Below are 14,145 nucleotides of genomic sequence, written 5' to 3'. Positions count from 1 at the left end.
AGGTATTTTATGAACATGAAGTTGTGTCCAATTGTCATTCTTTTTTAACAAGGTGGTCTGTTGAGTTTAATTGAAATCATTATAACTGCAGTAATTCAACAGATCCATACAATGCTTTTTAACCTGTTCATTTGTACCAAACTTTAAATACTGTGAAATCAGTAATATTCAGGGACATTAATTTTCTTGGTTTTGGTAGGTTGGGTCATCCACGAAATCATGATCCCAACGAAAATTGGACCTTGAATTCTCAAAGTATACTGCTTACTTAAAATGGTAAACATGTATTTACATGAGATATACATTGTCGAAGTATACAGTGTAAGCAACTTAATCATTGTTTTATTATTATTAATAGGTTATATTTTATTTATCTGCATTGATAATACATAAAGGCCATTATTGCATTCAATGTTTTTTGTATGACATTGCCAGTACGTTAAAACAAGCAGCTGATTATTAACCTCCTGTGTGGCATATGTAAAATGAGCTGATTATTTACCAACCGAGTTTGAGCGTCCGCACTTGACATTGTTTCTTTGATAAAATACTTAATGAATTATTTCAAGCTGCACCCTAACTGTTTTCACAGTTTGCAAAAATGCTAATCGACATACATTGGCTTCACTATTTTATCTCTTTGGTGTTGGTGCATCTTCATTTATGCCCCTTAAGTAACCAATCATTGAGATGGGTATCTGTGCTAATTGACATATTGTCTTACTGTAGCAAGTATTATAAACTGCGTGACATAGATGACAGATGACAAAATAGGCTAGCAGTGAATTTGCAGACAATTTAGGATTGCAGTTTTTGATTTTTTAATTCAAAAATTGTAAATCCACGAATTTAAGTACCCACACATTTTTCCCACTTTGAAAAACCAAGAAACTTCATGCCCACATATATAAATGTTTTCACAGTATCTTGTAAATTTGTAATGGTTAATTAATCAAATATTTACAATCACAGTAAAATCCCATGTATCAATATGAGTGTAAACTAACAAAAGTATTGTTAAATACAGAGGAACTCTTATTTTCAAACACGGAAAATTCAAAACTTTTCTCAAATGAACATAAAGACTAAGTGCATAACAGTAACACATTATGCATGGTCTTCCTATGATTTAGTTTTCTTACAGTCTGTTATTGATAACACACAATGATTGCCATTGTTAATAGTTTTGTTCAAAATCGTGCATTACTTTTTGGTTATTCATATTATTTGTACATTCATTTTCAATTTGAAGATTTATTTCATTTCTTCGACAATTAGTGATTTTCTGTTTACTAACAACAGATGCCGTCTCTGAGTGGGAAGCCAGAAAATCCACGTCCAAGACTTCTGCTACTAAACCAAAACATCAAGTTCACTACAAAAGTTTCATGATTGGGTCGCCAAAAGTTGAACATATTAGGTCCAAGAACTCTGCTAGAACTAACCCTTCACCCTCCTCTGATAATGAACAAGTCCAGTTGACAAATTTCGCAGTCATGCCGTTATCGCCAGAAAATGTTGCTAGGTCATTGGCTAATTTGTCTTGGTCAGCAAAAGAAAAATCTGATTTACCGAATCATTCAGATGGCCTTCCTATCCCTATATATCATGAACAAGCAGGATTTCAATCTAATGGCTTCTTTCAAGGTTTCGATATGCCAGTGTTTGATATGCCAGATATGAACAATTTAATGACAAACTTAACACAGTCTGAGCACAGAGTGGCCACCATTTCTCAACCAAATGTAGTAGCAGATTGGTCTCAAAGTTTCAGTGATTTCAGTAACAATGCTTCATTCTCTTCCAGTCAAATGCAATCAAGCCATTCTTATTCTGCCAATTCATTTGCGACAGATTTTGGTCAAAATGGTTACTTCAAAGGAAGCAATGGTCTAACTGAACGCATTGTGCCCATAGAAATTGAAAAGAACGAAAATGAACTGCAAGAAGTATCTGATGTCATCAAGAAATACACAAAAGTCTCTGTTGTTAATCCTAAAACTGTTTCCAAGAAAGAAACTAAGAAGGAATATTCAGAATTGACTGTTACACCTGCAGTTACTGATGTCATGAAAAAATACACAAAAGTCTCTGTTGTCAAACCTAAAACTGTCACAGAGGAATTCTCCAGTGTATCAGCTACACCACCTGTAACTACTAATGTTACTAAAAAATATGCCAAGGTGTCTGTAATTCCACCTGTCAAGAATGTTCTAGACCTGGCTGTCAAGGAAACAGTCAACCTGGCCACCAAACCTGCTTCAAAGCGATCTCGCTTCACTAGCTACTCATACCTGAAATTTGATCAACCGAAACAGAAAGCCAAAAGAATATCATTTTCTCCGAAGCATTACTCACAAAAGAGTTTCAGAATTAACAGTCCAAAAACTACTGGTAGTCAGACTGTCAGTGCATCTGTTGCCTATTCTGGAAACTGTGGAGCCAGGAGAAGGGACAGAAGGTCTTTACTTGTTAAACCATTATGTGAGAAATATGAAATGATGATTGGGTCAAGTGGTGCCTCATCTGATGAAGAAAGTGGCCAGATTTTCAAAGAACGCTCAAACACCAAAATCTACCATCCAATGTGTGGTAGCTACAAAAGTATTAAACTTTCCCCAGTTCCCTCTGGCACAAAGTGTAAGACTTCCGGTAGAAGTAGTATATTCATTGTCCCCAAATATCTGCGTAGCAGGAGTCAGCAAAAGACCCAGTTTGTCGTGCCAGCGCTTCGCTCCAGCCTCTCTTCTTCTAATACACGTAGAGGTAGACCTTGTCTGTCCCGGCTCACCCTCGTGTACATCTTTAACACCATCGTCCGCATGGCTTTAGAGGCTTCTTTATTGAGAGTGTGTTCATTATTGAATGTTTGATGTTTGCAGGTTTTAAGATGTTCATGATGTTCGTAGTTATATGTTATTTTGTGACTAGTTGGGAGAGTGCCATGCCAGAGAATGCATATTAGTTTCATGTATCAATATTTAAAATGTTTAATAGTGAATGTTTGTAATTTGGATAATATTACTCTTATTTGTCTTATTCGTCATAATGTATAAATAAACCAGCGAATTAATACTATTAACATTATATCTATGATTTTATCATATTTAAAAAGGTATATCTAGTTGAGAGTAATTGTGTCTGGTGTGAAGTTCCAGATCAGTTTGCGGATGGAGCCCCTGGCTCGCCCCAGTTTGCCCAAAATCTTGCCCGTGAAGGTATCCACAGAAAGCCCACACAGCATATCATTCCTCACACCTCACTAATAAACATGTACTTCGAGTGATGTAGTTAACTTAGGATGCATTAAACCATAATACATTATGATTATGTTAATCGAGGCTCACTTTTTTTGAGTTGCAAATTATTCTTTCATGGTTAAGTTATACATAAAATAACTAACAAATGTAGATTATAGGCATTAGTATAATTATTCTTTTATTGATGCATAATGATTTCACTTTAGTTGCAGGATTATAAAAAAAATGAATTTCATTATTTTTTATATTTATTTCACTGGTCTGCAGTGTCGTGGAACTTTCTTTTCACCTTAATGTTAAAAAGAAATGCTGATATGAACTGAAAGTTCCCCTTTTCATGTATTGTAGAAGAGTTTGAGACTGGTGACCTTGAGACCGTCCTTGAACTAGGTAGGCAAGGTGACCAAGGTCAGATCTCGGAGGTCAGGGTTTATGGTCAATGAAGGCTTCATGGTTACTGGTGACAGGGGTCTAATGATACAGGAGACAATTATGTTCTTGTTCAGTTAGCTTTGTTCTGTTTGTTCTAAAACAGTTTCTATGTGCATGACTTTGTTGGTTGAAATATGCTATTTTTAGTTCACTGATTTTATGAAGTGTGATAAGTATATCAGGTACTTGCTTTGAACAAGAACTTACAAGGAGGAAACCTCTTTATATTATATATAGAATTTTCGACTGATACTTGCTTTAAAGAAGGAAACATTGAAGGAGTAGTTAAGTGTTGTGTAAAATAACAATTAATCATACACATGTAATAGAAATACATGTTGAAACAGGAAATTGCTCTAATATCCCAACTTGAGTCAAAATTATGAATATCAATAATCCGTATCACAGTAACTATGTGATGATAGAAACTTCCAGAACAATTTTCATATTAGAGCTTTATTGTCCTGTTTTCCAATAGCACCACCATTTCATACTCAAAATACTGGCAAACTATAAGACTTTTATAGACAGTGGGAGTTCTTGCCCTTTACAGCACCCATGAAGAAGCAGCAGCCTCCAGTGCCTCAGAGGTCGGCACCACCCCCGGTCCCGGCTCCGCCCATTCCCCCACCACCAGCGTGGGCAGCATACAGTCAAGGTCAAGGTTGCTGCAAGGAATGATGCATTATTTTGTTCAGAGTTACCTCCCCTGTGCCATCCCTTGTTATGCAGTATTTGTCTTCATATACATTTGACCAGCATATTAACACAATTCTGCCACTTTTTTGCAGAGCGTAACTACTCAACAATGTTCCCATATTTGTTGTTGTTGTTGTTTTCTGAGGACAAGCAGTGCATTTAGAAAAAGTATGAATATATATTGACTTCTAAGTTCAAAGGCCAATGTTTAATGCCGGTCAAGGGGATAAAGCAAAAAAAGGATTTAAAATAGTTACATTTAATAAAGAAGGCTGTTGAACTCTTCTATTTCTACCCCTTGTGTTGCACTGCTGGTTCAACAATTTCAGCTCCTCTGTTGCCGGAAGATGTGAATGCCATGCTTTTGTTCCAGTTTGAAGCTATTATACATTTTTGCCATTTTGGTCATTTTCTATAAACAGTGTGGTGACATGACATGTCATTTATGTTGCATCATCAGAAAGTATCATATTTGTTTGAAAATGAAAACAGAAACTTTTCAGTGTTGAAAAAGAGCATGATTTCAGTTTTGTTTTGGGTTTCAGTTTTATTTTTTGATAATACAAAAACATGCTTTTAAAATGCATGATAAAGAACTGAAGATTGCATGAAGACAGTTTGGTTTATTTGTTTTCCTAATGGAGTTATTGGTAACAAAATTACTGACCCTTTAAAATATATAAAGCTAAATATTTTGATAATTGTAATATCTAATGACACAGATTAAGTCAGTTTGCCAGTCCTGTATTATTTCCAAATGATACTCACACACTATAATGAAATAATATCAAAGCTATAATCCAAGAATATAATCTACATATATACATACAATATTGGAATTGGATTTTTAGATAACATTTTATTTTGGCATTTATGCAGTTTATTTTATTGTGTACAGTATAGTATACAGTCATATTATATAATATATATTTTAACAAAATGATAGCATTTTGTAATAATTTCAAATTAGTACTTTGTGCCTCTTTCATTCTCTCATTACATCATCATTCAATCTAAACTTTATACAATATGTATTTTACACACCCATACCTGTGTGTTGCAGATGGTCCACCACGCCCACCATTACCATCGGATACAATGCCGCCACGCCCACCTCCGCCAGAGACAGACGATGAAGAAGACTTCCCTGTGCCACAAGAGAACCAGCCTATTATGGTACGGTATAGAGGATATTAAAATTAATGAATGTGACACTTCATGTCCTACACATAGAGTATGTTTTGAGAGTGAGAGCACTCAAGTTGAATAACTGTCTGGCTCTCGCCCCAGGAGGTTGGAGGCTCATACTGATGCTCCAGGGAACCAACTTGAAGGTTATTCACATAATATCAGCTTAAAACTGGTGAAGAGAGGTAGTATAAACTTATTAAATATTGAAGAAACCATAATTAAATATTGAAGAAACCATAAGCTTTTGAAATGTTTAGACTGTACCCTGCTGCTCCAAGCATATTGAATTCTCAAGATACTTGAGGAAAAAAAACACATTTTATTTAATATCAGATTCTACTTAACTCTTTCTAGTAAGTATGTGAATATGTTTAGCTCTCTTATAATAGAGACAATAAAGGAACTATTACTATTATCTAAAATAAACGCCCATCTTGCTATGTTTCCATTGTTAACCCTAGCTGACACTTCTCTCCCACAGATGGCAGCCCACATGTTGCACGAGGAGGCCAAGCAGTGGTCCAGCAAGGACAACGAGATAATCGGTGCTGCCAAGAGGATGGCCTTCCTCATGGTCAGGCTCTCACAACTTGTCAGGTGAGATCACCCGTATATCTTTCTGAGGCGTAACTAGGTCAGAATAGATGTGTAAGGGGAAACTGTTACAAAATATATGTGTAAATTTTTCCAGAATAGATTTGAGGTTTAACTTTTCCAGAATAGATTTGAGGTTTAACTTTTCCAGAATAGATTTGAGGTTTAACTTTTCCAGAAAAGATTTGAGGTTTAACTTTTCCAGAATAGACTTGAGGTTTAACATTTCCAGAAAAGATTTGAGGTTTAACTTTTCCAGAATAGATTTGAAGTTTAACTTTTCCAGAAAAGATTTGAGGTTTAACTTTTCCAGAAAAGATTTGAGGTTTAACTTTTCCAGAATAGACTTGAGGTTTAACATTTCCAGAAAAGATTTGAGGTTTAACTTTTCCAGAATAGATTTGAAGTTTAACTTTTCCAGAAAAGATTTGAGGTTTAACTTATCCAGAATATATTTGAAGTTTAACTTTTCCAGAATAGATTTGAGGTGTTTTAACTTTTCCAGAATAGATTTAAGATTTAACTTTTCAAGAATAGATGTGTAGGTCATACCTTGTAGTGAGGCTAGTTGGCATAACTCCCTTTGGAAAATTGTCATTTCAAAATTTGAATTGGAACTGTTTTTGCAATGTCTAAGATATACTTCCTAAAAAAATGCAGCCACAGCCACATGGTGTTTACACAAAGCTATGTCAGTATATATATATGAATTATAATGAGTAAATTTGTGCTTGCATCCAGTGTTACATTATTAAACTCTGGCAGAGCCTTTGTAAAGCTCATGCAATATTGCTAGAAACTTCATGGCTATCAGCGAATATATGTTTGTAACAATAATTAACCTTACAATGTTTTAGGGGAGAGGGTGGAACCAAGAAGGACCTGATTTCGACCGCCAAGTCCATCGCAGAAGCCTCAGAGGAGGTAACACGCCTTGCAAAGAAACTGGCAGCTGAATGCACCGACAAGAAAATGAGGACGGTAAGACTTCTAGAAAAATATTATTTTCTTCATGAAGATGCCAGTTTGGACCAATCTATTAGACATTCAGACCATGTCAAATTATTGTGCTTTTGTGATTGATATCATTAGGGTATTATGCGTTATGGTCTAAAATTACATGTTTTTAAAATTAATCTCTTAAAACAAATACAATGCACATGTTACAATTGTATTTAAATCAAATTTAATCATAGAATTTGAAACCTTTGATTTATTTACAGAATCTGTTGCAAGTGTGTGAGAGAATCCCCACAATCGGTACCCAGCTAAAAATACTCTCCACCGTGAAGGCTACAATGCTAGGAGCTCAGGGTAGGTCATTCATGCTGGCTTCAGCTTTGTTTATTGGGTGCTTTTGTTCAAAGCTTCTAAACCACTGCCCATAAGAGTGATGGTGACACTTAATACAGAATATTCATGATTTAAATCATTGATACATGAATAAAAACATGTTAACTTTTCTGATTTTAATATTGCTTGTTGGAATAATTTGATAAAATATGCATTTTGCAGATGAAGTTGCAGGTACATGTAACTACAATAGGGTCACTCAGGATTATGTTACGTAGATAACTGTTAACAGGAGCTTTATATACAAGGATATACATCACAGTTCTGTATTAAGTTTATTGGGACACAATCTTGTTGAAAAAAATGTCCATAAGTGTAATTGAAAGACTATGAAGTCCATGCGTGTTACCACTTATTTTGATCCAAGAATGTGCTCTCAATATATCATATTAATGTCCCGGTAGATCCTGGGTTCTAAGGTTGTCTTATTCTACTATTTTGCACCATATTTAAATGTAAGGTTATGGGGTTATACTTTATACACTTGGATATAATATTTACAAATTACTTACTGAATGGTGATTGATGATGATCCTAGTTTAAATAACTTTGTTCAATGATCTGAGCTTGTAAAGGTTCCCAATGGTTCACATATAGAGATTTTATTATGTGATCAAATGAAGGCCACTTTTGTGGAAATATTTAGCCGAAAGTGTTAAGTCCCAAACATAAAATATTACACATTTTTCCGTACTGTATATAGAGCCGATCCCAGCCCCTGATGGCAGCGAAATAGCCTGTGGTAAAACCCCGTTACACTTGTACACGCATGGTCACATGACAGACAGATACTGCATCTTGCTTTAATGACCTAATACATGTAGTTGAATTAAATTGAATAAATGCGTAAGTATTTTGTACATGTTTTTTTAACAGACAGCCCTTTTAGGTTGTTCCAAATGTTAAACTCCAATTTGGAAACATAAATCAGAAAAGTCATAAAAAATAAAAGCACTATAATCAATCTCTTTTAGCTATATGTGTAGAATTGAATAAGATTCTATAAATTTCACAGTTTCGATTTCATACCATTAACAAGTCTATTGGGGGAAAAATGCTTGACCATGATAATTCAAAAGTAATATTACATAATAAAAGCAAGATGCAGATGTCTGACATTAAAATAAACCCCTAAATTGACAACAAGCATTTGTGTGTGATTACCCCAGGCCAGAATGTTCTAATGACCTTGAGTGATGAAAACTGACCTTGAATTCTGAGGAATATAATGTTTGCAACCTTCTTATTTGCAACTTTTATTTGTATTTTGGAACACTTTACAGATTACATTAAAAGTGTGTTATTAGTTACATTGTAGAAGAGAACTTTTATTGATTGTGAGCATGGTGTACAATATCTCCCTCCACTCATAAACTGTTATACTAGTAATACTGTGTTTAAGTTAATACAACATAATGACAATCTAAAAGATAATTACATTATGTTTATAACCTGCATACTTATACTAAAATGTACAGTGACCATACAGTCATGTATATATATCTTCTTATACACAATATAATTCCAAGCAGTTCTACATGACTGTATTCAAACCATCGGTGAATTGTTACAGAAACAAATAAAGCAATACCATAATACTTGCATACCTCTGTAAGCATTTGAATGATGAATATGTTAGGAAATGTACATTTTTTTTTTGTTCAGATTAATTGCTTGATTGAATGACTAATATGGTGCTTTTGGTGAGACTGGTACTTGTCAACCTTTAAATGAAGAGTAAGTTGTACACCAAGTTTCCCAAATAGAGGCTTATAACAAATGTGTAGCCTGTCGGAGGGGCTTACAATATGTTGACATTAATTTTAAAGGTTGGTAATGTACCAGTTACTTTCGTAGAAAACAGGTTGTCATCTCTAATGTTACCATGGTTACCTGTTAAACATTTGCTTAATTGTAGAAAATGATAGTTCTGTTTACATTCTAAGGTAGGTAATTGGCAGTAACTGGTTTCGTTTCAACAAGAGTGCAAAACGAAATGTTTTCCAAATATACCATGTTGTAACAGTTAAGAAAGCAGCCTGTTTTCATTTCTCCATTCTGCTGTGCTCAATGTTTGTAACTAACCTGTCTTGCTTTCTTTTCCTGCCTGCTTCTTCGTTACCATGGAAACAGAATCTAGTAAGTGCTCAGTTGTATTCACAGAGAAAGGGTATAATATACAGTTATTGACTGATGATGTGTATATCCCATTGTGTGAGCCATAGAAAGTGAATATCACATTGTTGTCCATAAAATGGGACATACAACAATATCATCAATCTGTTTTATTATATGCTTTTAGTAATAACAATTCTAATAAGTTCTCTTTTTACTAAGTAGTTCTATTTAATATGCCAGAAAATGCAATACTAACAAAATGTTCAATAAGTTCAAAAAAATGGGAAGGCAATTAGCTAAACTGTTTTTCACATATTAAAAAAGGAACATTTCACAGGTCAAAATTTGGCATGTAGAATTAGGCACATAGTTATAGATCCATATCAACCAACTTAAGCATTGATTTCAGACTTTTCAATAGTTTTCTTTAAGTAATGATTCAACAGAACGCAAAGTAATGTAGTGCATCTGTACAGGCATAAAGTGGCCAATATTGTGTCTGGTGAATGACTGATTTACTCCTCTGAGCATTTATAATTATGTTATCTTGACATAGCATGCTTAAAATTACAGATGAAAGTGGTAAGAATATTCTCATGGTAATTTAATTGTTACAACCCTTTTAAATTGCTCTTTTAAGCCTTTCACTAGCTTCTGCATTATTGCTTGGATACCTGTTTATATGCCATTTATTATAGACTATGAATTTCTATTTGGTATTATAGCCTGAACTATCTAAATCCTAGTCATGGCAGCTATGCACATGCCTTTCAAGATATATCAGTGTATTATGAACGTACTGTAACTGAAAAGATAGGTCATTGCATACAAACATTCCATAAGCTTTTTCAGGTGTGTCACATGACTGTCACATGGTTGCTTCTTATAGGTTCTGAGGAGGACCAGGAAGCCACGGAGATGCTGGTCGGGAATGCCCAAAATCTGATGCAGGCCGTCAAGGAGACTGTGCGAGCGGCAGAGGCTGCCTCAATCAAGATCCGTGTTGACTCTGGATACACCATCCGCTGGCTGAGGAAACGACCCTGGTACACGTGAACTGTGTCATCACCGTAGCAACCACGTCACCATGACTACCAGCTTAGATAGATAGAACAATGAATTCAACATTTTAATGATTGTTTGTCAAATTTTAGAAGTAAAAATATTGTGATACAGTAGTAGGGAGATGTTTTCAAGAGAGTATTGGGATTGTTACATCTTTTTGAGTTATTTATGAATGGTGCTGAATTTGTTGATACATAATTTATTGGGTTGTTTGATCATTATTTTTATACATCAGTTTTCATTGTTATTTATAAATCTTGAGCCATGATCAATACCATTTTATGGTTCGATTTAAACCTGCATCTTCTATGCAAAAAATGATTTATCATTATTTATATCAAACAAATGCGTTCCCTTCGAGTTTTTAATAGATATAACTGTTATTGTACATACAACAAATAAAGAAAATCAGAAAAAGAATGAAACTAAGAAACACTGGTCGATTTATTTTGAAAAGTTATAAAATGTATAGCGGACTGTATTTATGCAATATTTAAGTAATAATTGTTATGCATGATGCCATAATGTATTTGTATATTTGTTAGTCTTGATACTAGTATTATTTCACTAAAAGGACATATTCTTGTTGTGTTTTCTACTAACCCACATATTTCCCTCGTATTGTGATTTGTTGTTTTCATATTTAGGCATTTTATATAAATTATACAATTATTGTTTTTAAATAATTGGCATTCTTGTCAACATTTCAATTCAATGAAATATGATTTCATACATTAAGCCTGATTCAGTTTTAAGTTTTTCAATACAAGCATCTGCATGTTTCTTTGCCTTTTCTACAGGACATACACAGCATTCAAAATGTTGGATTAGACTTTATTATGACATGGTTTATTATTATAATTAATTTGCTTGTATTGCAGTTCCTGGTCCTTGTCATAAGATGGAGATCATTTCTTTAATAACCCATTGCTTAGATAACCCCTGGAAGTGCATCATTTATGTTGGTATTTTGTGTGTATCAGCTTTATATCATCCATACCAAGCACATAATGCCTCCTTACCAACTCACCATTATTAACGAAACTTTACCCTGAAGTGTTCATGAGCAATACTGTCATTTGTTCAAGAGATTTTACTTTTTTCCACAGAAGTCCATTGTTATCTATTGTATTGGTATCTCCTATGCTGAAGATTAATTTTGCATGAATTTGATATTTGCCAGTATCTTTTTTACCTCTCAAAAAGATAATGTTAATCCACTTTTAATGATAATACTCTTAACCATTCTGCATGTCAAAGAACAGTGTTTTAATTTGTTCTCAATTACAAAGAGTGCATAATTGAACAAATTTAATATTAAAAGTATTCATTTCTTGATGTCTCATTATGTTCATATATGTAATTCTATGTTTCAATCATTCATCTAGTTAGTATGAATTATACCATGTTAGACTGTAGGATATTTCCATATAAAGTGCAATTATTTAGGCTTTTAGGATCTTGATTTCATCTAGAGATATTTGATTTTTAATCTGCTTGATATTTAACATGCTTCAAGTTTTATTATTGTATTGTATTTTGCCGATAGTAGGTTTATATCTGTTATTTTCAAATAAAACTTTACCAAAAGGTTTTTGTTGCCATTTTTGCTTGTCTGGATTTCAAAGAAAAAGGCAGGGACAAATGTCACGGCCTTTGTGTCAGCAGTGTTCAAATCAGTCATAGTCTTAGTATCAGTATTGTCATAGCCTTGCTGTCAGCAGCGTTCACAATAGAGACAGTGTCATAGTCTTAGTATCAGTATTGTCATAGCCTTGCTGTCAGCAGCGTTCACAATAGAGACACTGTCATAGTCTTAGTATCAGTATTGTCATAGCCTTGCTGTCAGCAGCGTTCACGATAGAGACAGTGTCATAGTCTTAGTGTCAGTATTGTCATAGCCTTGCTGTCAGCAGCGTTCACAATAGAGACACTGTCATAGTCTTAGTGTCAGTATTGTCATAGCCTTGCTGTCAGCAGCGTTCACAATAGAGACAGTGTCATAGTCTTAGTGTCAGTATTGTCATAGCCTTGCTGTCAGCAGCATTCACATCAGAGACATTGTCCTTTCCTTCATGTTAGCAATGCTCTCACCAGATACATTGTCAAAGTTTTGGTGTTTGCAACACTTTCATGAGATATATTGTCAGCAGCCCTCTCATCAAACATTGTCAAAGCTTTGGTGTCAGCAGGCCTCTAATGAGAGACATGGGCATAGCATTGGTGTCAACAGGCCTCTAATGGGAGATATTAGAGACACATGGTCAAAGTATTGGTGTCAGCAGGCCTCTAATGAGAGGCATGGTCAAAGGCTTGGTGTCAGCAGGCCTCTAATGAGAGACATGGCCATAGTATTGGTGTCAGCAGGCCTCTAATGAGAGGCATGGTCAAAGGCTTGGTGTCAGCAGGTCTCTAATGAGAGACATGGCCATAGTATTGGTGTCAGCAGGCCTCGAATGAGAGACATGGTCATAGTATTGGTGTCAGCAGGCCTCTAATGAGGGACATGGTCATAGTATTGGTGTCAGCAGGCCTCTAATGAGAGACATGGTCATAGTATTGGTGTCAGCAGGCCTCTAATGAGAGACATGGTCAAAGTATTGGTGTCAGCAGGCCTCTAATGAGAGACATGGTCATTGTCTTGGTGTCAGCAGGCCTCTAATGAGAGACATGGTCATAGCATTGGTGTCAGCAGGCCTCTAATGAGAGACATGGTCATTGTCTTGGTGTCAGCAGGCCTCGAATGAGAGACATGGCCATAGTATTGGTGTCAGCAGGCCTCTAATGAGAGACATGGTCATTGTATTGGTGTGAGCAGGCCTCTAATGAGAGACATGATCATTGTCTTGGTGTCAGCAGGCCTCTAATGAGAGACATGGTCATAGTATTGGTGTCAGCAGGCCTCTAATGAGAGACATGGTCATTGTCTTGGTGTCAGCAGGCCTCGAATGAGAGACATGGCCATAGTATTGGTGTCAGCAGGCCTCTAATGAGAGACATGGCCATAGTATTGGTGTCAGCAGGCCTCTAATGAGAGACATGGTCATAGTATTGGTGTCAGCAGGCCTCTAATGAGAGACATGGTCATTGTCTTGGTGTCAGCAGGTCTCTAATGAGAGACATGGCCATAGTATTGGTGTCAGCAGGCCTCTAATGAGAGACATGGTCATAGTATTGGTGTCAGCAGGCCTCTAATGAGAGACATGGCCATAGTATTGGTGTCAGCAGGTCTCTTATGAGAGACATGGCCATAGTATTGGTGTCAGCAGGCCTCTAATGAGAGACATGGCCATAGTATTGGTGTCAGCAGGCCTCTAATGAGAGACATGGTCATTGTCTTGGTGTCAGCAGGTCTCTAATGAGAGACATGGTCATTATCTTGGTGACAGCAGGCCTCTAATGAGAGACATGGTCATTATCTTGGTGTCAGCAG

The 14,145-nt window shown here is 35.5% G+C and overlaps 1 protein-coding gene across 9 annotated transcripts in view; it reads left to right on the top strand.

Annotated features, from left to right (window-relative positions):
• LOC128230415 (vinculin-like) overlaps positions 1–12,306 on the top strand; it is a 30,145-nt gene extending 17,839 nt beyond the window's left edge. For 2 of the 9 annotated variants that reach the window (XM_052942648.1, XM_052942649.1), the window contains 8 exons: positions 1,303–2,766; positions 4,246–4,350; positions 5,455–5,567; positions 6,064–6,179; positions 7,034–7,157; positions 7,400–7,490; positions 8,233–8,271; positions 10,537–12,306. In XM_052942648.1, the coding sequence (XP_052798608.1) occupies positions 1,303–2,766; positions 4,246–4,350; positions 5,455–5,567; positions 6,064–6,179; positions 7,034–7,157; positions 7,400–7,490; positions 8,233–8,271; positions 10,537–10,703 (2,219 nt within the window). In that variant the 3' untranslated portion in view covers positions 10,704–12,306. Of the gene's footprint in view, positions 1–1,302; positions 2,767–3,152; positions 3,219–4,245; positions 4,351–5,454; positions 5,568–6,063; positions 6,180–7,033; positions 7,158–7,399; positions 7,491–8,232; positions 8,272–10,536 lie in introns of all 9 variants that reach the window. The other 7 variants (XM_052942651.1, XM_052942654.1, XM_052942653.1 and 4 more) reach the window with 5 other exon arrangements.
• The last annotated feature ends 1,839 nt before the right edge of the window (positions 12,307–14,145 follow it).

Source organism: Mya arenaria, chromosome 4 (genome assembly GCF_026914265.1).
Source record: "Mya arenaria isolate MELC-2E11 chromosome 4, ASM2691426v1".
Lineage (NCBI taxonomy): Eukaryota > Metazoa > Mollusca > Bivalvia > Myida > Myidae > Mya > Mya arenaria.
Note: the sequence above shows the minus strand (reverse complement) of the source record. Positions and strands in the feature narration are given on the sequence as shown.